We start from the raw sequence: 22,589 nt of genomic DNA, 5'->3' as shown, positions 1-22,589 counted from the left end.
CGGGCAGAGGGATGTGAATGTGATGTTGAATATGTTTTGAAGATTTAGAGCCATTTCCTCTGCAAAGTTAACTGGTCTAAAAGTACAGCTATGCTGGTGGGAAGTGGTCAGATGGAGGGCCAAGTTTACCAGATAGCTTACATTGGACCAGGGAAGGTTTTAAATATCTTGGAGTATTCTAGGGATGAAAGTTCATACAGAAAAATTTTGAAGGTTCTGTAGAAAAAATAAAGGGACGCCTTCACAACTGGAAGTTTTTAATTAGTAAATTGTCTTACAGAGGGCGTGTCCTTATTATTAACAATTTGGCTGCATCCTCCCTCTGGCATCGGCTTGCTTGTATAGATCCTCCAAACACCTGCTGTCTAAAATCCAGTCAATCTTTGGTAAACTTCTTCTGGGGACAATCTGCATTGGGTACCACAGAATGTTTTATATCTGCCCAAAGGGGAAGGTGGACATGGACTTATTCACTTACAGAGCAGAACAGCGGCTTTTCGCCTACAGTTTGTGCAGCGTCTACTCACAGGGCCTGTGGACTGTGGTTGGAAGTCTGTGGCTTGTGCCATCTTACGAACTTTTTGATGGATTGGGACTGGAGAGGAATTTATTCTTGGTGGATCCGAAGAAGATTAACCTGAGCAGATTCCCATATTTACTCAAATCTTTTAAAGTCTGGTCTCTTTTAACAGTGCAAAGGGCCACACGCACAAGTTCTCTTTACTGGTTTTTAGAACCTCTGATCTAATGGCTCAGACTGGACATAACTTTGTGAAAAGCCAATTCATGCAGTTACTTTTAAGCCTGCTCAGGTCTGGAGTCGCCACACTAGGCCAACTTATTTAGGTTGGCTGGATCAGACTTTGGGAATACCAGGAATGTTGCAGATCATTTGGGTGTGAGATCCATCCGTGTTATTGCCCAACTCCTGGAGAAATGGCGGGCTTCATTAAACAAGTGGAGAGTTACAAATGCTGGGAGACTTCATCAGTGGGTTGTGCAGTCCAGACTGCAGTGATCCTTTCCCTAACTTTACTTTGTCTCCCAATCTTATGGATTGCACTGGTGATTTATTTGCAATGTGATGAATTGACATTCTTGGGTCCAAAGCCAGCAAAGGGTAAAGCCTTGTACCAAACGTGTGTTAAGTCCTTAAATAGAAAGATACTGGACAAGAGAACAGACACACCCTGGCGTACTGTTTTGCAGGTAGAGGAGAGTTTTAAACCTCAATGGAGAGCGTTTTACAAGTCACCATTGACAAAGACAATTGGGGATTTGCAGTGGAGAATTCTGCATGGTGCTGTTGCAGTCAATGCATTTGTTTCTGTTTAAACCCCGATGTAGGCAAGAGTGCCCATTTTGTTTTTCAAGAGAAACTGTATTTCATGCTTTTATGCAGTGTGTGAGGCTAAGACCTTTATTTGCTATTTTGCAAATGCTCTTTGTTCAGCTTCACGAAATCTTTTCATCAGAGACTTTTATCTTTGGTTTTAAATATGTACAGAAACGACGTTATAAATGCCAACTGATAAATTTCATTCTTGGTCATGCAAAAATGGCTATCTATGTCAGTCGAAGAAACAAAGTTGAGCAAATGTCTAGTGAAGACTTGGTATTAGTTTTCTCAATTTTAGTGAGATCTCGTATTTTAATTTGATTTTCGTTTCTATAAGGCAATGAAAAACCTTGATTCATTTGAACAGACATGGTGTCACTGTGGTGCGCTATGTAAATTGAGGATGAAATGTGTTTTTTGCTACTTTTTTGAAGAGGGCTGGATCCCCTGATTAAATTATATGTTTTGTTTTTTGTATTTTTTATTTTTTTTTGTATATTTATTCATTCAATATTGTGTCAAATGATCTGATAATGTTCTTGTGTGTTTTTCAAAGCTTATAATAAAAAGTTGTTGAAAAATCAAAAAAAAAAAAAATCTCTCTCTTTCTCTCTCTCTTCTCCTACAGTGCTGTGTGCACTAATGTGACAGTTTAGCATCAACAGCGTCTCTCCTTGTCTCTCCCCTCTCTCTCTCTCTCTCTCTCCCCTCTCTTTCTCTCTCTCTCTCCCTCTCTGTCTCTCTTTCTCTCTCTCTCCTTGTCTCTCCCCTCTCTCTCTCCGTGGAGGTTTGAACATGTAAATCCACCCTCAGATGCCAGGGCTAAAATGGGGATCTATTCTCTTGTCTCATTACTGCTGATGGAGTCTTTGGCAGGGCACCCTGGACATGAGTGACGAGAATGTGATAATGACAAAGTGGCTTCAGAGGCAGCTGGTGATTGCGGACGGAATGAAAAGAGACGTGCGATCGCCACGCATGAACTGGAGTGGATGCAATTCATTACACGGCCCCTCAACCGTTTTTTTACCTCTGTAAGTGAAATAGGTGATAATTCTTTCATTCCCAATTAATTATGCATGTGTCTTGATGAGAACTGCCTAGTAGGATCGTGCCCATATTTAGCATATGTTCAAAAAATCCGCCGCCTGTCAAGGTTATGGGACGTTGACGGGTCCATTGAAATTCCCGGCACGCAACTTTTTGGGCGAGTCTCGGCTGCTGCCGCTGCCCTTCACCTCCTCCATCTTCTTTTCTCAGCTGTGTTTTTTTGTTTTGAAGGCAAAATATACGGCAAATGTGCCTGGCTCAAGGCTGACTGCCGAGCACCTTCAGCACGGCGGCTTAGTAAGACCTGGCTCCCGCTGACATGAAAGGTTAGAGCCTCTGTGGACAGACACACTTCCCGCCTTTGAGCTGGGCTAGCGAGCGAGGCCCTCTGAGGACCCGGAGCCTCTGGCGGACACGGGGGGGCGCTGCTTCTTCCTGCCTCTGCCCATCCCCCCAGCACAGCTCTGCATCACAGCGTGAAGGCTCAGGTCAGCCGGCAAGCAGCCTGCTGGCAGCTCACCCACCCCTCTCTCTCACACACACACACACACACACACACACACACACACACACACGCTTGCGCATAAATACAACAAACATACACACATACAAACACAGATGCACAGAGTGGCCATGACCAACATAGCAAAAAACACACCAATTACAGACACACCAATTATGACCAAAACCGCACACTACACACACACACAAGTATGCGCACACAACAGCCAAGACTAACACAGCGTAAACCCACCCCAGGCACACACACAACATCGCAAAAATCCCACAAACACACACACACATGAAAATGGATATGAAAATGAAAGGTGTGTGCCTTTGTTACCTCCCAAGCTGAGGCAGAAAGTGTCCAGGTGCTGATTACTGTGGGGGCAGAGGAGGGAACGCCGGCGTATTTGACAGTGATCATTTCAGAGACCGAGAGAGATCCCAAAGACGGAGGGGAATAACGAGATCACACCCCCCCTCGGTAATGGATTGAGCCCTGGAGACTGAAGCTGGCCCGGCATCAGCTGTCTTGTTTACAGAAAACAAGAACATGCACACCCCCTTCACTGCTAAGCAAATGCATTATTACAGGAATGAATTTGACTTTTTTTCATTGGCTGTGCTCTCTTTGTGTCTGTCACTCTGTTTTCCATCTTACTTTGTCTTGCCTCGCTGTTGGGTGGAAAATGCAGGATACCGTGTAAGCGCACTACCATCGCCGTGGAATAGAATGTTATTCTGTACATCTGCCTTCAAATCTCAGTCACTGAACAGCTCAAAATGCAGCATTTGAGAAGATGTTTATGCAGTCAAATGACAATTGCTTGCTGTCTATTATGTTCTGCACAAATCTAGACAATGGCTGTTCTTTTACGCTTAAAGAGACTCTCTATCTTTCCCTCTCTTTTGCTGTCAGGTTTTTCCTTTCCCTTCCTTCCTCCTCTCCAGATCAGGTCTTCACTCTTGACTGTTATCATTGGTAAAGAATGGCCTTTAAATTTGTCTCTAGCGGGCTTTGGCTGCCGTCTCAGTCCAGCAGCAGTAGCGTTTGCAGTTGTCAGGAGCGAGAGCGCTGACGTGATGATGGAATGACAGCAGCAGGGCTCTCATCCTGGGCCACAGCCTGCCTTCTGGGCCCACCGCTGGCTCCTAGCCCCATGCGAGGGGGGGGGGGGTAAGGGGTGGTGGTGGTGGTGAAGGTACTGCTCATGGCAGGGCGGCACTGCTGCTCTGGTTTTGATTAATGGACCTCTCTCGGCCTCTGAGTGAACAATTATCAGAGGGCCGGCGCGCTCGTTCATCACTGTTACCGAGCTACCGTGGCCCGGGCCATGGAGCCCTAGCCCCCGACCCAGCAGCCTCACCTCAGCAACATGGCCTCCAGATCTGGAGCTCCACACGGCTGGGAGCAAGCGAGCTGGCGAGAGGCAATGAGGAGGACGAGGTTAATTTGGTGGAGTGGAAAGCATGGAGGTAGATAAGATTTCCCCAGAGTAGTGAGTTCATCTGGTCACTTGCTTGGCCCTCTCTCTCTCTCCCTCTACCCCCCCCCCCCTCTCTCTCTCCCTCCCCCCTCACCCCCTCTTTCTCACTGTCTCTCTCTGTCCCCAGCAGTTCTGGCATGCACCTGTGGTCAGACTCTGTGATGGAGTCCAGTGTTGTTGCCCTACACCTCATTGGGAGGTCCAGCTTCTCATTTTTCTGTGTGATACAGTCAGTGTTAGTCCCCAGAATGTCCTCAACACTCTGCTCTCATATTGTGTCAACACAGCTGCCAGTATGTAATAGGCCTTTAAAAGCATAATTCTCAACATTATCCCGCTAATTATCTAGTGAATTCTTTAGGAAAACCCCCTGTGGGCACAAACATGGTTTGTTTTTTATTAGACTCTGTTGGTTATTTTCAAATCCGAATCTTATTGGTTTATTGTTATATGTAAGTAAGTGAAAGGTATTGATGGATTCCTCCAGGAGCCGCCCACCTCAGAGACCTGCCAATAGAGAGAAACGTTATTACTTTTATCTCTGAATCTGCTCTGGACATCTGGCAGGTGCCACATGTGTCGTGAATGAAGCCGTAAACCGCATTGACATAAAAAGCTTTATTAGACCACGAGCACGCCATCAAAATACCACTGACACATGATCAATATGTAATTTGCTGGGAGTATTATTTCTCTCGCTTGCATAACACATCATTGTTAAATTTGGTTTGAATAAGCTCTTGCCTGTACAATAATTCACTTCGGCAAATGCATCATTTAGCGATAAACCACCTGACCTGCCGAGCGTAGCGCGGTGAGAGAGAGAGAGAGAAAGAGAGAGAGAGAGAGAGAGAGAGAAAGAGAGAGAGAGAACATGAGAGATCGGAGGAAAGGAGAAGTGCAGACAGGTTTTTCCTCCGTGACCTGATTAGCGCCATGTACCTGTCCTACATGTCTGATGCATAGGAGGGGAGGCCCGTGATTAAACCTCCTCCCTCGCTGCTGATGCTGCTGCTGCTGCTGCTGGAGTTTGTTTGAAGAACTTTTTTTGGTTTATGTTTAGAATTTTCCCCACGTTTGGATCATAATCATTTTTTTTTTCTGTGAGGAAATTACCATTTCTTCCAATGAATCATGCCTAACAAGACTCATAGCTAATAGCCGGGATGATTTATATGACGCAAATGAAAATGAATTGTTCCAGTGTGGAAGTATGGCAAAGTGTGTCGCTGCTGCTTACGGAAGTAGCGAAGTAGCTTATCATTTTTTATCTGTGTACTTCTGTGTACTAAATATCCTATAAAAGTAATAATTGCAAACGCAGGAACCCAACAATTTGCCTGTTATTTACATGGGTCCATTAGTCAATTAACACTGCATCTTCGGTGTGACCTTAATGGGTCTGGGCTCCTGCAGCACGTGACTGTTGTGAGACTCTAATGGGCTGTCTGTCCAGTGCTCTGCATTGCACCCAAACCACATCGCCCCGCTATTAGAGTCTTTTTCCTTACATTGATCTGCCTCTTTATGTATGCGCAATTCTTTTTTTTTCTCTCCCCCTGATTATGTGTACTGCAGCGAAATCTCTTAAACTTTTGTAGCTTGCTGAAAGAGCCCTCAGCTTAGTATGCAGTCATTCCACTGTGTGGATCCTAAGGGTATAGTATTGATTAGAGGTGAATCATATTCCAGCCCGTGTAGTTTTCTTTTTCTGGTGGTAGTATTTGACTGCAGTGATATGCCTGTTCCTCATGATATCAAGATTGATAATGAGTCTAATAGTGCTTTATTTTATTATAGAGAGAGATGGCTATTTGCTGGTAGATTTACTGGGCAGTTTTAACTCACTCTGTGGTGGTCTTTGTCTTGTAGAAGCACATGCTCTGCTCTTTTATAAAACTTCAGTGTCCTTCCAAGCCAGCATCTTCTAGTCATCTCTTACCCACTTTTGTCCAAAATGTATGCTTGAAGATAGAAGTCTCTCAAATTCAAATTCAAAAGAAGCTTTATTGGCATGACCATAACGTTCTACAGTATTGCCAAAGCATTTGGGTTTTGTGTATAATATGTGATTATATACACAATAAATATATCTATACACAAGATACTGTACATCAGAAGGGGAAAGGGAGAAGAGGGAACAATAATACAAATACATAATAATAATCATCATCATAATCATCTCTCTCTCTCTCTCTGTCTCTCCCCCTCTTCAGTGTTTGTAGATGCTCTCTCTCTCTTTGCCTCCCCCCTCTCTCTCTCTTGGTCTCTCTCTCCTCTCTCTCTTTTCTGTGCTTTCTTTCTCCATCTCACCCTCCCATCATATCTGATGCAAGATTTGTTTTTTTGTTTAGTTTTTTTGCCAAATCTGTTGCATCAGATGTGTTCTGTCCATCCTCTCTCTCCCACTTACTTTTTTTTTATATCCCCCCTTTTCTCTATCTCTCACTGCTCACTGCTCCTGCCTCTCCCCTGGTCCATTCCCCCCATCTCTCGCTCACATCTTTATTTCATTCCATTTTCCGAGGAGTGAGATGGAAATTGAGTGGGAGGCCAGGGCAAGCTCGATAAGATGGAGGAGTCTGAAAAGAGGACGAAAATAAAACCCAATTTCAGCAGTACCCTGGACCCACCTCTTCCCAGCACCATCCGCGAGAAGGCTCAGGCTACACCCACAGAATCTCAAGCACTGACAGCGAAGCAAGCCGCACGACAGGACTCTCACTCTCCCTCTCACCCCCCGGCCCCCCTCCCCCCCCCCCCAAAACTAGGACACCAAATATCTTCCTGCAGATGCATTTGTTGAACAATGTTGTAGTAAATTGACTCCAGGAGGAAGCCCAGAGGTTTTTTTGGATATGGTTAATGGAGTGTGGTGCTGGACATACCTTTAAGGAGGAGAGAGAGAGAGAGAGAGAGAGAGAGAGAGAGAGAGAGAGAGAGAGAGAGAGAGAGAGAGAGAGAGAGAGAGAGAGAGAGAGATGAGATGAGATGAGATGAGATGAGATGAGATGAGATGAGATGAGATGAGATGAGATGAGATGAGATGAGATGAGACTGGGTAGAATGTTGCTTGTGACTCTGTGACTTTGTGGAGGTTCCATTTGATGTGAGTCTGTGGGCCAGATTAAGAGTAAGCCCCTCGTCTGGAGAATTATCCGTCCAGGAATCAGCCTTCTCAGAGCCACTTTGGAGCTGGGGCCAATATGACAGCAAATGACTGTGACAAAGTAGAGAGCCGGGCATCTGTCAGGGAAGAGCTTTTCCCCTCACTCTCCATCTCCTGATGGAAGTTCCCCTCCATTGCTTCCCCCATCTTGCTGACTTGGTCAGAACCAGAGAGAATATGCCGGAAGGAGACAGACACGCTGCCCAACAAAATAAGAATTCACAGGAGAGACACTTTTCCCCCAAGGCATGTGTACCTTAGAGATTATTCAGTTGCATACTGAATGTGCTGAAGACAGCACAGCCTGCGAATGATGACAGGTATCAGTCTTGCTTATCATAGTGCAAAAACACCTTGCTTGAAGTGTTTCTGGTAGTTTTGATAGCTGACACCTCGGTGCCAAGCACTCTTGCTGTATAGGTGAATTGGTGGGATTGCTGATGACCTGATGAGGGCTAAAAAAATGTGGATTCTGTATCTGCTGTGTGGTTCTCCACCATTCACTGCAGCTCAGCACATCAGCTCGGTTCCTTACCATCACATCAGCTCGGTTCCGTACCATCACATCAGCTCGGTTCTGTACCATCACATCAGCTCGGTTCCTTACCATCACATCAGCTCTGTTCCTTACCATCACATCAGCTCTGTTCCTTACCATCACATCAGCTCGGTTCCTTACCATCACATCAGCTCGGTTCCTTACCATCACATCAGCTCGGTTCCTTACCATCACATCAGCTTGGTTCCTTACCATCCACTTATCAACACCACACTGTCTTTTTTTCTACAGAATTGTTGAAAATCAGGCTTGTGCTTGCGATCGATCGATCTCCCTCTCAGACACACTCATCCTCATTCTTACTCTCCACTGCTGGTGTGGATTGTTGGATTAGTCTTCAACCCAGATGACTGACAGCGCTCCAAGACATCCCAGATGGACACAGACACTCTGTGTCTCAGAGGGGGAAAAAAAACGTTCTCTCTGAGAAAGCAATTTCTCTGTGAAGGCAGTGAAAATGATGTCTGTTTGTGAGAGCAAAAAAAAAAAAAGTAGAGAAAAAAATTAAATAAATTGATTGAATGAAGCTTCCTTACACCTCTCGTTCCTAAGACCGCTCCTGTCTTAGCACCATTGTCCTTGGGTCATGGATGTCATCATCCTTAGAGTCTCATGCGGCTTGTATGTGAGCTGTAAGCCCTTTATCGTTCAAAAGGCTTCGTGTTCATATGAAGTCTCCCTGGAGAGAGGCCTTGAAGACCCCATGTGTGAGAGAGACAGAACACAAGCGCCTGGAGTAGGAGGTGGGGTGTGGGGGTTGGGGGAGTGCTGCCTTCCCTACAGAATGGGTGACCTTTGATTTATGACAAACCGATACCTCATGATTAGAAAATAAACCCTGGTAATGGATATAATAAACGACCTTCCCCATGTAAGTGAATCAGTAATATCATCTTAAGGAAAATGTACTGAATGTTATTCTCCACTGAGAGAGTATTGCGTACCTAATGAAAATGGAGTTTCAGTGTACAATGCACAGCATATGTGTTCTTAATAGAGACACGATTGAAATGAAAAGGTATTCAAACTGTGCTTAAACTTGAACATGAGCTGAAAACATACACACACCCACACGCACACGCACAAACTTTATCTACGTACAAACACTGATGCAAATAATTCAAATGGCTCTCAAAGGGCTTTTTGTCAAAGCATGCTTTTATTTCTTGAACACCACCACTACAAGTGCAAAATGATAGAAATCATGAAAGCCTGTGAACAAGCGAGGTCAACCTCCACGCTTGTTTTCTCAATCACACATTCTTTGCTCTGCTCTCTCAGGAGATAGAGGACAGAGATCACAGATCTCCGTAAGGGGGTGGGACAGAGGAAGATCTCTCGAGATGAGAACAAAAAAGGAGAGGAAAGCATAGATGCTGACATGTCATAAATAGTTGTTTATCACTGAACACAGTGGGGGTCTATAAAAACATACCCAAGCAGTAGGCTTACATTATTCCACCACAATGTGTTCAGAGAATATAGTTGCTTTCACCGGATGGAACTGAAGCTGCATGAGCATTGTTTGTTGTTCAACCGCGATTTAGCCTACAGGCATAACCCTGAAGGCTTGGCATGTTGTGTAACAGGAGATTAGTAGTGAGATATGATATTATTTATCATTGCACGATTGAGTCACATGTTCCACAAACCCTCAGAGACCAATTTGTCCGTCATTTTAGGTTTGAGAAATAATACTAACTTAGAAAGAATAATATACATAAAAGACTCACACACACAGACACACACACACACACATACACACACACACACACATATATATACGCAGCTTTACTTCTTTGTTCTCACATGTGCATGTTGGAAGATATACACCCTTTACTTCCTGTTGCGTCACACTTAGACAGAGCTACCAATAGGGACATATACAGAAACAGGGTAGAGAATACTAGGCTTGTCGTCCCACTCGTCCCACTCTGCGTTCTCTGTTGAGTTTCTTCATGGTGTGATGAAAGATCTAGGCTGATGTATGGATTTAGATCTCTGAGAGAGAAAGAAACACACACAGGGACATACATTACACCCAAAGCAGGGGAGAAAAGTCATTTCAACACAAGCAGACTCCTGATCAGAGAGGTCTGAGGTGAGGAGATGAGGTATGCCGTTATTCCTTACAGCAGGTTTAAGAGACTAGTAGTAAGTGAAATGACACATAGATAACTGTTTGTTATAACAAATGTTATGCACAAATAGAACAAATACACTTAAGCACCACTACATTTTGTGGTATGATATCGTGTAATGTGAGGTGATGAGCTTACAGATGAAAAAGCGCAGGCACATGCCGCACATGGCGACCACGCTGGCGATGTTGAGTGCGCGGCCGCATTCCCCGCTCATCAGGCAGCGGTGGGTGCTCCGACAGCACCCCATGCAGCAGTTTTCCTCCTGCTTGTCAGCCTTGGACTCGGTGGAGTGTGCCTGCGTCCTCGTGGCCTCAGGCTGGCTGGTCCACACATTCTCCGCATGCTGGACTTTCACTTCCTCCTGGAAAATGTACGGCGAGTTATTCTGGTTTTCAGCATAGACCTCTCTGTTCACGTAGGCAGGCTCCATAGCTGTGTCCAGGGTAGGAAGAAGACCAGAGATGTGAGACAGACAAACGGATGATAATTGCCTACTGACAGCGAGGCAAATGGATACATTGGCCCTATAATAAGATATGTACTATGGGTCCATTCTGTATTCTATTCACCCAGGAAATACTTCATGTTTTATATCAGGGTTCCCCTGTTGGGATAAATGTAAGCGTATTGACCCACTTGCTGAAGGAAATAATTTTTTCTCAGAGGAGTTATCGCTTACTCAAAGGTTATTATTTACTTTGGAAGCCACACAGTAGCTCATGCGAAATCACAGTTTCACTCCAGCTTTTTCCAGCAGAACAGGCCAGTGACGTTGTCGTGAGAGGTGTGGCTATTCAATTGTTGTGGTATGTGATAACCAGATTACGAAACAGGGAAACTACAGGGTAAATATCTAGAAGGATTTAATTTCATTTAGTTTCATTAAAAGATGAAAAAGTATTTTGTCACCTGTTGACAAAGTAGATGATTGACCATATACTTTTAGCTATAGCTAAAAGCTGAGTTGTTCATCAAACCCTCAGAGAAAGAGCTTTTCTCAACAGACATTGATATTAATCTTCAGAGAACAGAGAAACACAGTGACAGGAATCGAATTTTAATCTAACACTGAGATGAAGCATACTAACACCCAATACAGGAAAATCGGACAGAACAGTGCTCTTCAAAGTCACCTGAAGGTATGCTATCTTTACCTCTCTTATATGGTTACTTCTCCTATATCGTTCTTCTCCTTCTCTTTGTTTTCAGTCCAACTTCAAAACTTTTAACCCCTTTTGTATGTATTCCGTGGTGCGTGTTTACGAAAATCTCCTCTTCAAGGTGTGAGCAAAAACAGTAGATTCGTGGGGGCAGTGTTACTCCTTCTCCAGACTTTGTATTCTGCGCACACAATAGCCTCACCTCTGTCCTTTTCAACAGGGCGCGGAATCAGGTTTGTCCAGTTTGTCACCCGAGAGCGAGAAACACCTTTTGATGGGCAGTCTGTTTCCTTTCCATAGAGAGAAATTTACTTAAAAGCTTGAAGTGAATTTGATGTCTTTTGTGAGCCCCATCCTCAAAACTCTCATCTGGGCTTTCCAACATGCAGTTTATCATACTATATCTGAAGAAGCACTGGGCAGTCTGTTTCCTTTCCATAGAGAGAAATTTACTTAAAAGCTTGAAGTGAATTTGATGTCTTTTGTGAGCCCCATCCTCAAAACTCTCATCTGGGCTTTCCAACATGCAGTTTATCATACTATATCTGAAGAAGCACTGGGAAAGGGTTTTTAACATGTTTATTTGAGTTTTAAGGTTAAGGTACCGTGAGATTTATTTTTCAGATTCTAAATGTGGAGGTTAGTCACAGTAGAACATCTCATCCTGATATCCTCAACGGTGCAGTGTTAATTTTGGCAGCTATTTTAGATTTAGTCTTAGTCTTAGTCTTTAGACGAAAATGCATATTAGTTTTAGTCACTTTTAGTCATTTTTATCCTCCTTAGTTTTAGTCTAGTTTTCGTCGACGAAAACTCAGAACATTTTAGTCTAGTTTTAGTCGACAAAGTCTCATTACATTTTAGTCTAGTTTTAGTCACATTTAAAAGTCCATCTTATAGCCACATTAAACTCCTTTACTTCCCTTCTCAGGCCCGGGGACCCCTTGTGTTGTGTCTACAACTGCATAATAGTCAAGCTTGCAGTACTTAAACTGTGGATGCAATTAGTCTCTAAAATACAGATCTCCTGGTATATGCCTACAGCTGAATTCCAATGAATTCAACGTAAATAATAATTTTAAGGCAATACTTAATTAACAGTATTATCATTAAAATATAAGAGAATATCAAGTCTAGATTTTGAAGATTCAAATGATGTGATAACACAATACAACTACTATGCCTACCTGGCCTTAGTTAAATCAACCACATATCCTCCATATGAATTGCTGTGCAATCTGATAACCAACATATTTAGCTAGACAGATAGTTTGAGAGTTGAAAGTAATGCCAATGATAATAACAATTGCATAAATAGACAAGGATATGTAAACCAATCACGTATTCATTTATTTTTTCTTGATTAATGTCATGCGTGGCCTGTCCTATAGTCCATTCTGCAATGCGTTTACTATCTAGTTATCGATAGCTAGTATAACTTAGCTAGCAATCGATAGCTAGTATAACTTAGCTATGCTACCTCATAGTTAGCTAACGTTAGCTAGCTAAAGGTTTTGGAACTCATTTGCCTAGCCAAACGGGAGGTTTCAATCGAAAATGACTAGCTAGTTGTACAAGCTGACACAACATATAAACTCGACTGCCCTTTTGAAGTTAACTTAACGTTGGCAAATATATTCTAATAACTAGTTAACATTAGCTAATTATCATTGACAGTTACTAGCTCATTTACCTTGGCATAAATGGCAGGGTTGTCTTGTGCGCTTTCAGGTGACTCTTGTTGTGTTCCTCCCACCTATTTTGAAGCCACAAGGTTTCTCTCCGGTTATTGCGGTGCATTGTGTTTTATTTTCTGTCAAGTTATAATTAAAGACTGTCCAGATATCTATTCTTATTTTTCTTCCAGTACCGAGTGCTTGAACTTCAGCCATCATAACGTCTGTTAGGGCGTCACTTGCATGTCGGGGCATCTCAGGGAGTGGAGGAGGGATAGATACAGGACCGGGCAACATTCAACCAATGATGTGCATACAAGTTTAGAAAAAAAAACAATTGTGACTTAGTCAACCACCAACATTTTCGTCTCGTCTCGTCTCGTCAACGAAAGTTAAAATAGATTTAGTCATAGTTTTTATTTATAAAGATCCGTTTTCGTCACGTCTTAGTCCCGGGAAAAAGGTCGTTAACGAATATTTTTCGTCATAGTTTTCGTCAACGAAATTAACACTGCAACGGTGTTGTCTGAAAATGCTACAGCACACACTACAAAAATTGAAATCTTAGTAAGATGAAATATCTTAAATCAAGGCAATATATGTATGCTTGTTTTTTGTCTGCCAAGATATTTCTTCTTACCAGGCATTTTTTATGTTTTTTTAGCGTTTCGGTTCTTAATTATCTTAATACGGTATTATAACCTGTTACTGAGATTTTATTACTGGTTCTGAGCAAGTTAATGCTTGAAACTAGTTTGATCACCGCTGACAAGTACAAAACTGCTTTGTCAAAGTCAGAATCAAGACAAATGTACTTGTTTTTAGTTGTTTAGGTATATTTGGGTTTTCTTTTTTAAATCTTGGTAAGCCAAATTTTCCTGTTCTGTTGGCAGATCATTTTGCTTATTTTAAGTAATATATCCCCCATTTTCTAACTTTTTTGCTTGTTTTTAAAAGCTGAATTTTTGCAGTGCACTGTAGACAGAGTAAGTGGATGAATTTGCGTGGCAGCGCCTTTATTGAAATTGCCATCATTTGTTAACTTTTGTTATCGAGCACAGAAACATTGCTAGTATGGGTATACATGATAAAAAAAAATACAATCACAAAATAATAAGCACAGAATGCTTAACAATCTACTCAAAAGCAAATGGTGACCCAATCAATACAGACAGAGGTGAAAGATGATGGAACATTTGGGTGAGGAGGACTGCCATTGGGGCCATCTGTCTCCGCTGTGTCTCCGTCAACTTGGCCAAAGTGGCATCTACACCTCTTCTCCCACACTGAAGCATTTCTCTGTATGAAACATGACACATAACAAGCTCAAGTCACCTGAGGACAAGGCAGTGGCAGTTGTGTAAAGGAGAGAGTGAGCACAGAATGATCTACGTGGCAGAACAGAGAATAAGAGATAAGGACCCTAACTGTTACAGATAGAAAGAGAGAAGTAAACAAACTTACGTGATCCAGGCATGGCATAGGCCGGCTCTGGTTTCTGACCGACAGAACAGTAGTGGGCAAGGCGGGCAATCATGGCACAGAATGTGTAGAGACAGTCACGGGGGCACAGGCAACCAAAGCAGCCCACACAGCCCTGGCAGCAGATGTCACAGCAGCGGTCCACACACACACCCATGCTGCAGGACGTGCAGGATGGAGGGGCCTCGTGACCGTTTCCACTGTTCTGGGACCATGGTGCTAATGCTTTACACCACACCATCCCCATGACTACATAGACAAACATACACACAGATATCTATTTAGTAGATGTGGACCACATACAGATATGAAGAACAAATCATATAACATTTGTTAAAAAAAACATCAAACTTCGAATCAATTGAATTGGAATAATGTATCCTTTGAAGGCAGACAAACACGTGAACGCACTCTCAAACATAGGCACACCCACCCCACGCATGCCCATACACTTACTGTTTCTGAAGCGCTCAAACCCAGTGGCCAAGCATGATCACAGCAAACCAGCCTCAGGCTTCATTTATGGAGAGCAAAAAGAGTTCCACTCAAGGCTGCGCAGCCCTGGCTGTTCTGTGCTGTCTGATGAGTAAAACACCAGCAGCTCTCTCTCTCTGTGTCTCTCTACCCTCGGGGGCCTTGTCCCTCCTCCCGTGGAGAATAAATTATTTGATAGAACGGCGCCTGATCACTCGTCTGAACAGGGCACATTTATATCTTCAGAGGGCCATTATGACAGGGATGGGTGGCCCTTTGATAGAGCTGCCTTGTTTATGGAGGAGTTTGTCCTGTGCCACACTCCAGTGCGTGTCCTCACATGCTACTCTCCTTGTGTGTTTTATTAGTCATCACAACCACTGATCCCACCCACTAGTTTCTCAGTAGGGTGATGGCAGCAGGGCGTTGGAGCACGTGCAAATGAGGCTGTTTTCAGTTGAGTTTGTGGTGCTGTGTCTGTGTGGTTACGACATGGAAAACTAGTGTTTGGTAATTCTGAGTCACGGTTTGAGGTGATAAATTCAGGCTAATGGTTCTCCCGCAAACTCTAAGGTAAATTCACTCTGAGAAAGATTGAATCCATAAAATGGACATACAGATTTCCGGTAATTTGCCAGGGAGTCAAAAAGTCAGTTAGCACAAAGGGCACAGCTATCAACCTGAACGGATTGTGATTACTGTTTAAACGGTTTGATAGATATGATGTTGGCAGCAGATCAGGTCAGGTTTGTTTTGGAAAGAATGGCGTCTCAGGGCATCAGATAAGGGACAGCGTATGGCCTGAAAGTATTGATTTGTGACGTATGTGAAGAATATCGTTGGTATGGGTGGAAAGCTAAACAGATTTCCCGTGAAAACACCACTGCTATACTATATAACAGACCTCTATGTTAGCTCTGACGTTAGTTGCGGTTGCGTGATTCTAGCAAAGAACTCGATGAAATGCCGTCTGATAGTGATGTCGGTTTATTCTATGTACCAGACCTCGAGCACACACAACACGCTACGATGGAGAGAGAGAAGGAGAGATTAGGAGGTATGGTCCATAGTGTAGTTTGTCTTCTGGTTGGCCTTTGACTCCACAGGCCGCGATGTCTCGTCAATTCTCCTTGCTCCGTTCTCTCACCGGTCGTAGCGGTTGGTGTCTCTACGGCATCCTTTCTTCAACACAACACACTCAGTATACAAATTACATTTCAGTTATAGTCAATAGAATACACAACTTAGCATAATGGGTGTGTCTGTGGTCTGGTTGTGTGTATGCTGGGCTACCTATATATGAAAAGGTGTGAATGTCAGCAGACAGGAAGGGTCTTTCTGACCATTTGTGTGTTAATGAAGGTAGCGAGAATGTGACACATTCTTGTGGGGGAGGAACTCATATGAGTTGAAAGTATATGAAAAACGCCCAAATCTAACATATGCATGGAATACGTGTTGAGGTAGATCTAAACAATTGGCCTGAAAGGTGCTTGATAATGTTGTGGGTAATGCCATCATTTAATGTACTAGGATAAATTGTTTTTGTTTCACAATATTTGAACATGAACATGAATTCTGTTTATACTCTCCGGTATGTTGTTTTCCAACACTTTGACTGCCCTTACACACACACACACACACACACACAGACACACACACACACACACACACACACACATTGACTGAGCAACTTTGATCAAGCATAATTGCCTTCTTCAGTAAAAACAAGAAAATTAATTAACAGAAATGTCTGTGTTTTGTGTTTCTCACGGTGCTGGTTCTATCATTTTGGCAAGAATAAATGTGCAAGGTTTACATTGTTTCAGGACCACTGTAATACACTAACACAAACACACACAAATATACACACTCACATATATACACACTCACACACATATACACACACACACACACACACACTGAGGTCTTGCTGACCGCAGACACATCATAGGACTGACAGGTGAACGACTGTGAGGCAGGTCTGACCTTGACTGTTCCAATCGGGTAGTGGCAGTAATAAAAGGCTGGAGTGTGCTATTGTTGGCCCTGGGGCAGCCAGTAATGAATGACATGACATGGCAGTGAGATATGGGCACAGGCGGCGGATGATGGAGGGCAGGCGACAGGCCCTGGCCAGCTAGCCCGAGCGGCCCTCACCTGTGATAGGCTTGCTGAGCAGGTCGTAGCCCTCTCCTTTCCTCCGCCCGTAGTGGGGAGGCGCGTTTACAGTGGAATAAATCAGCGCTGTTGGTCGCCACATTATTCATGCGCTAAGTAGGCAGCGCTACGCCCAAGGGCAACGTTCATTTTTCAGCACCAAACACACACACACACACACACACACACACACTACTGTAGCTTCTCTCCTGTACATTCAAGCACACTCAGAGGAAGCACAGGGGGCAGATATACAGTGTGCCTGTGACCACGCAGTTCAGACGAGCTCTGTCCAGCCGCAGAGGGAGGAGGGTAAAAAACGTCCTGGGATTTTCAGAGTTCTTCCAAGCATGATTAATTCCAAATGCTTAGCTTTGTGGATGTCCTCATTTCATGCAATAGTTGAAGTTGCTGAGACTGTGGGTAGAGCCCCTGACAGTAATTTATTGTGGGCGATAAGCGTTACTGAGCTAATAAAATGCTCGACTTTTTCCTGGAATGCCGAGGCCTTAATGCTGAGGCAATAGGTTTATGAGCTGATAATTACTTTATCACCTCTCTGCACTCTCTCTTTATCTTTCTCCCTTTTTCCGGTTCTCACTCTCACTCTCCCTTTTCGGTCTCTCTGTCTCCTTTGAAAGCATTCTTACAAATATATACCGTCTGCTTGTGCACGCACGCACATCCAGGCAGAGGGGTGCAAAATAACAAACAAATATGAGAGATATGATGACCCGCTTGGTTTGATTCAGAGGACAGTCATCATGATATGACAACAGCAGTATGTGCTGGAACAAAAAAAACTGAAAGGGCAAAAAAGGAATCAACTATATATGTATACATACATTAAAGTGTAGCATGAGAGGTTCATCAGAGGAGATGGAGGCTGAGTCTGAATGGATGAAGTGGTGGGCTGAGCTGATGGAGGAGGCCTGCTGGTGCTGGTCAGCGCTGGTTCTGTGTCTGTGTCCCTGCACTCCATCTGGGAGCTGCTCAGCAGCACAGGCGATGAATAACAGTTTATACTGTAAAACAGCGTGAGATTTAGTGGGGCTGTCAGCGCGAGCTTGGCAGTGCCGGGTGAAATACGGCGGCGAGGTGGGCACACGGCGTAACCAGCCACTCTAGCATTTCATTTGGATTGGCAACACGCCGCCAAGACGCTCGTATTTTAGCCCTGCCGCCCCTGGGGGTTGTGTTCCAGAGCCAAACATCTCTCCATCACATCTGTCAGCAGAGTGGGGAACAGGGGGGGGGTGTAATTGGTGGGTGGCTGCAGGAGGGATGGGTGCTGATGTGGGGGGTTCAGAGCAGTGGGAGCGGGAGGGGTGTCTCTGGAGGATTTGGTGTCTCATACTACTCTATACATTGTAGGTGTAATTTGTACCTTAGTTTTAAGGTATATTTCTTTTTTAAATCTTGGTAAGCCAAATTTTCCTGTTCTGTTGTCAGATCATTTTGCTTATTTTAAGTAATATATCCCCCATTTTATTACTTTTTTTCTTGTTTTTAAAAGCTGAATTTTTGTAGTGCACTGTAGACAGAGTAAGTGGATGAATTTGCCTGGCAGGGCCTTTATTGAAATTGCCATCATTTGTTAACTTTTGTTATGGAGCAAAGAGTATAGGTATGGGTATACATGATCAAAAAAATTGGAGGTTTTTCAAGGGGGGGGGGGGGGGAGAGAGAGAGAGAATGGCCTAATATTACAGAAGATCATTTTTGAGTTGGCATTATTTAACGATCACAAAATAATAAGCACAGAATTCTTTACAATCTACTCAAAAGCAAATGGTGACCCAATCAATACAGACAGAGGTGAATGGTGATGAAAAATTCTGGTGAGGAGGACTGCCATTGGGGACAGTCCTTTTCTTCTGTCTCCGCTGTGTCTTCATCTACTTGGCTAAAGTGTCATCTAGACCTCTTTTCCCACACTGAGGCATTTCTCTGTATGAAACATGACACATAACAAGCTTAAGATACCTGAGAATAAGGCAGTACCAGTTATGTAAAGGAGAGAGTGAGCACAGAATGATCTACGTGGCAGAACAGAGAATAAGAGATAAGGACCCTGACTGTTACAGATAGAAAGAGGGAAGTAAACAAACTTACGTGATCCAGGCATGGCATAGGCCGGCTCTGGTTTCTGACCGACAGAACAGTAGTGGGCAAGGCGGTAATACATGGCACAGAATGTGTAGAGACAGTCACGGGGGCACAGGCAACCACAGCAGCTCACACAGCCCTGGCAGCAGATGTCACAGCAGCGGTCCACACACACACCCACGCTGTTTCCACAGGCTTTACACCACACCATCCCTATGACTAGCCTACACACACACACACACACACACACACACACACACATATCTATTTCGTATATGTGTACGACCACATACAGATATGAAGAACAAATCATATAATATTTGTAAAAAATAATCAAACCTAAAATTGAATTGGAATAATGTATCATTTGAAGGCAGACAAAAACGTAGGCACACCCACCCATGCATGCCCATACACTTACTGCTGTTGAAGCTCTCATACCCAGTAGCCAAGCATGATCACAGCAAACCAGCCTCAGCAGGGACATGCGGTCAGGGGAGGCAGAGAAAGTAAAAAAAAAAAAAAAACGAGCCTCACCTCAGATTGCGCAATCCCTCACAAACTGGGTTTAGCGCATGCGTAGAACATATTTAGTCTTGTTGATCTGAGATGATACAGAAATCAAGTAAGGGATAATGTATTGTCCGGAGGTCAATATCCAAAAATAAATCCCGACGGGGCGAACAGCACCCTGACGCGCAGCGGAGGTAACATGTACCCGCGTGAGGGCCGAAACACACCAAAAACGTTTTTAAAACGGCAGACGCTTCAAAAACGCCTTGACAAAGTGCGGCGGGCAAAACATTCGCAGAATCACCAGGCTGTTTTGCCCGGCGCCTAGGAAGCGGAGCTGCGTGCGCAACCTGCCTGGGCCGAGTGGGACATTGATGAGCGGTGCGCCTCCGCACCTTGCGCTGGAAAGTTGAGAATAGTTCAACTTTGAAGCGCATCTAAAAAACGCTAGAAAGACGCAACGCGTGGCGGAGAAAAGGCGCACACGCAAGGCGCGCCGTACCATAGGAAACAATGCATTTGCTAGCGTCCCGTTTTTAAAAACGCGTTTGGTGTGTTTCGGCCCTCAGGGTGTTAATAGGTTTCGGGCGTTAATAGGTGCCGTTACGATACAGCGGCAGCTCAGTTGATTTCCCATTATTTCTCTTAGGATTGTTTAATGTCTATGTGAAGCCATTTAGCATCACACAAGTGGTAGTGATCACTTTGAACCAAAGACTGCTTATTATTGGTGAGCTGATTTTGAGAAATTAAACTTAACTTGCAGCTAAAGTTGTATTACCTGGTTGCTATGGTTATCCAGTTGCTACGCTAGCTAATTCGCTAGCTAAGGAAACGTAATAACCTTAAACGATTTAATTGGAAGAGTTCAATTTACATGAATTGATAGCTGGTTACCTAGCTGATGTTATAGTCTACTTGATTTAACTAAAATTATAATGGGAAAGAGTAGAAACCCTCAGGGTGCTTGTGCAACTTCGTATGAAAAAGTTCATATTTACGAGTTCATATTCATGAGTGCATATTCACATATATTAACATGAGTTCATCACAAACTAGCAGCTGCCAACTGTATGTACCTTACCTATACCTGTGTAAAGAATGCTGATATGAAAAGCAACCAGTAGTCAATGTGCAAGCTGCCAATTGAATGGTGATTTAAGATACTCTATTGGGTTTATGTATTTGTAAATCTGACTCTGAAAGAGGCAGTGCCTCACCAGCCAGGAACTTCACTGCACGTCACTGAGCCTCAGGCTTCATTTATGGAGGGCAACAAGAATTCCACACGCCACACAAAGAGTAGTGTCCTCCACAGTGGTCAAAATAGAGAGCTTGTGGGCTCGGTCGTGCGCTTTAAAGAGCGGCAGAAAGTGTGTGTTCCCTTTTTCGATCACCGCAGTTCCGCGTGCATATGTGTGCATGTTCGCGAACATACATGTGATGTGAAGAAGGACGAGCCTATGTGCAGCGCGAAGTTCGAGTGTTCCCTTCGTGTGTGTGGCCAATGTACGTGCGATTACGATGCCACGTTAGAAGAGGGAAATGGTTAGTGATGCATGCAAGACCCTATGTCTCTGAGGAGCAATCCTAACTAGAAGCTGTGGCGAAGCCAACTACCAAATAACCATGAAAATATATATCAACAGTTATGTTCGGTGAACAAAACAGATCAAATACATGAACAATGGCAAAAGTAAACAGTCCTATTCTTACCCAGGTTGTGAATAGCAAGGAAAGCTAAATGCCCAAGTCTTTTGGAGAGTGTCCGTAGATGAAGGAAGTCGTAGCTGAGATGTCGTCTTGATGGCGTGTTACACTGCAGTTTAGGAGGATATGATCGCTCGTTCTGTTGCATGTATCCGCGATTTCGTGCTTTGTATTGGTTTGCTCCGGTTGCAGCGTTAGCTAGCAGGCTTTTGGTTAGCTGCTCACGCTAAACGTGCTCACTGTTCGTTCACACACAGCATATGACCAGGTGGAATTCGCCAGGTGAAATTCCGCCTCGGGGGCGTGGTCACAAAAATCAGTTTGGCTGTCAAGTAGCAAGTTGCAGTGCAGCGCTAATTATCGATAAATCATCACTTTTGTGTCATTGTGCAATAATTACGTATCTCCTTTTTTTAAAGGGTGTGTGTGTGGTTCTACAATGGTTCAAGTGCTGACATTAGCTAGCAGGTTAGGATGTGTACTGGTAGTAGAAAACGGGTCAGTGCTTCATATTACATACAGTGTGAGTTATTTGCCCCAAATATGCTCATGTGCAAAGTAAACAACAATCAATTAAACATTATATGTAACTTATTAGCAGCTAGCTACTATGTGTTCTAATGGATCTTCGGTTAAAGTGTTAGCAGCAAGCTAACAATAATAGTCGAGAGCTTCAGTTAAGACCCACAATATTCGTGTAGCATATAAATAACAAACCGAGTCGATGTAGACATATAAAAAGTCGTGTAGACACCTTTATTCACATAAAATATTTCCCAGTAACAGACTCCGCCCTCTTTTTTCATTTGTTTTTATTACTCCCGCCCTTCTGAACAACCTAGGCTTCCAAATCACACACACGCCGAACTGATTGGATCTCGGGTGGTTCTCATTTGCATAAAGTTAAAGAATCGCCAACTTGGAATCGCCTGCAGATAAGAGGCGGATTCTTCCTCATGCCGCCCAAACAATTCCACCTCCCATTCAATCCCAATGAGAGCGACGCAAATTCCGCCTGGTCATATGCTGTGTCTGGACGTACGGTTAATCTCT

The 22,589-nt window shown here is 43.7% G+C and overlaps 1 protein-coding gene across 4 annotated transcripts; it reads right to left on the bottom strand.

Annotated features, from left to right (window-relative positions):
- Positions 1-14,083: 14,083 nt before the first annotated feature.
- On the bottom strand, positions 14,084-21,911 carry LOC116221788 (keratin-associated protein 5-1-like). Of its 4 annotated transcripts, XR_004164267.2 has the most exons (5): positions 21,543-21,911; positions 19,320-19,537; positions 18,050-18,229; positions 14,553-14,819; positions 14,084-14,387 (listed from the first exon to the last, which is right to left on the bottom strand). XR_004164267.2 is itself a non-coding variant. In XM_031573053.2 (4 exons), the coding sequence occupies exons 2-4, from the start codon at positions 19,522-19,524 to the stop codon at positions 14,356-14,358; spliced, it is 504 nt and encodes a 167-aa protein (XP_031428913.1). In that variant the 5' UTR covers positions 19,525-19,537; positions 21,543-21,880; the 3' UTR covers positions 14,084-14,355. The 4 variants fall into 4 exon arrangements, 2 of the variants coding, with proteins under 2 accessions (XP_031428913.1, XP_031428938.1); XM_031573053.2 differs by lacking the exon at positions 18,050-18,229 and having other exon boundaries at positions 21,543-21,880; XM_031573078.2 differs by lacking the exons at positions 18,050-18,229; positions 19,320-19,537 and having other exon boundaries at positions 21,543-21,880.
- Positions 21,912-22,589: the final 678 nt, after the last annotated feature.

The sequence above is a fragment of the Clupea harengus genome, chromosome 1 (assembly GCF_900700415.2).
Source record: "Clupea harengus chromosome 1, Ch_v2.0.2, whole genome shotgun sequence".
In the NCBI taxonomy this organism is placed as follows: Eukaryota; Metazoa; Chordata; class Actinopteri; order Clupeiformes; family Clupeidae; genus Clupea; species Clupea harengus.
This window is presented reverse-complemented; position numbering and strand designations above follow the sequence as displayed.

Coding starts and splice junctions, on each gene's coding strand:
- LOC116221788 (XM_031573053.2), bottom strand. CDS start 19,524: ATGGTGTGGTGTAAAGCCTGTGGAAACAGCGTGGGTGTGTGTGTGGAC. Junction 14,820..19,319: donor CTATGCCATGCCTGGATCAC/GTAAGTTTGTTT, acceptor TTGTCTATGTAG/TCATGGGGATGGTGTGGTGT. Junction 14,388..14,552: donor CTATGCCATGCCTGGATCAC/GTAAGTTTGTTT, acceptor TGTTTCATACAG/AGAAATGCTTCAGTGTGGGA.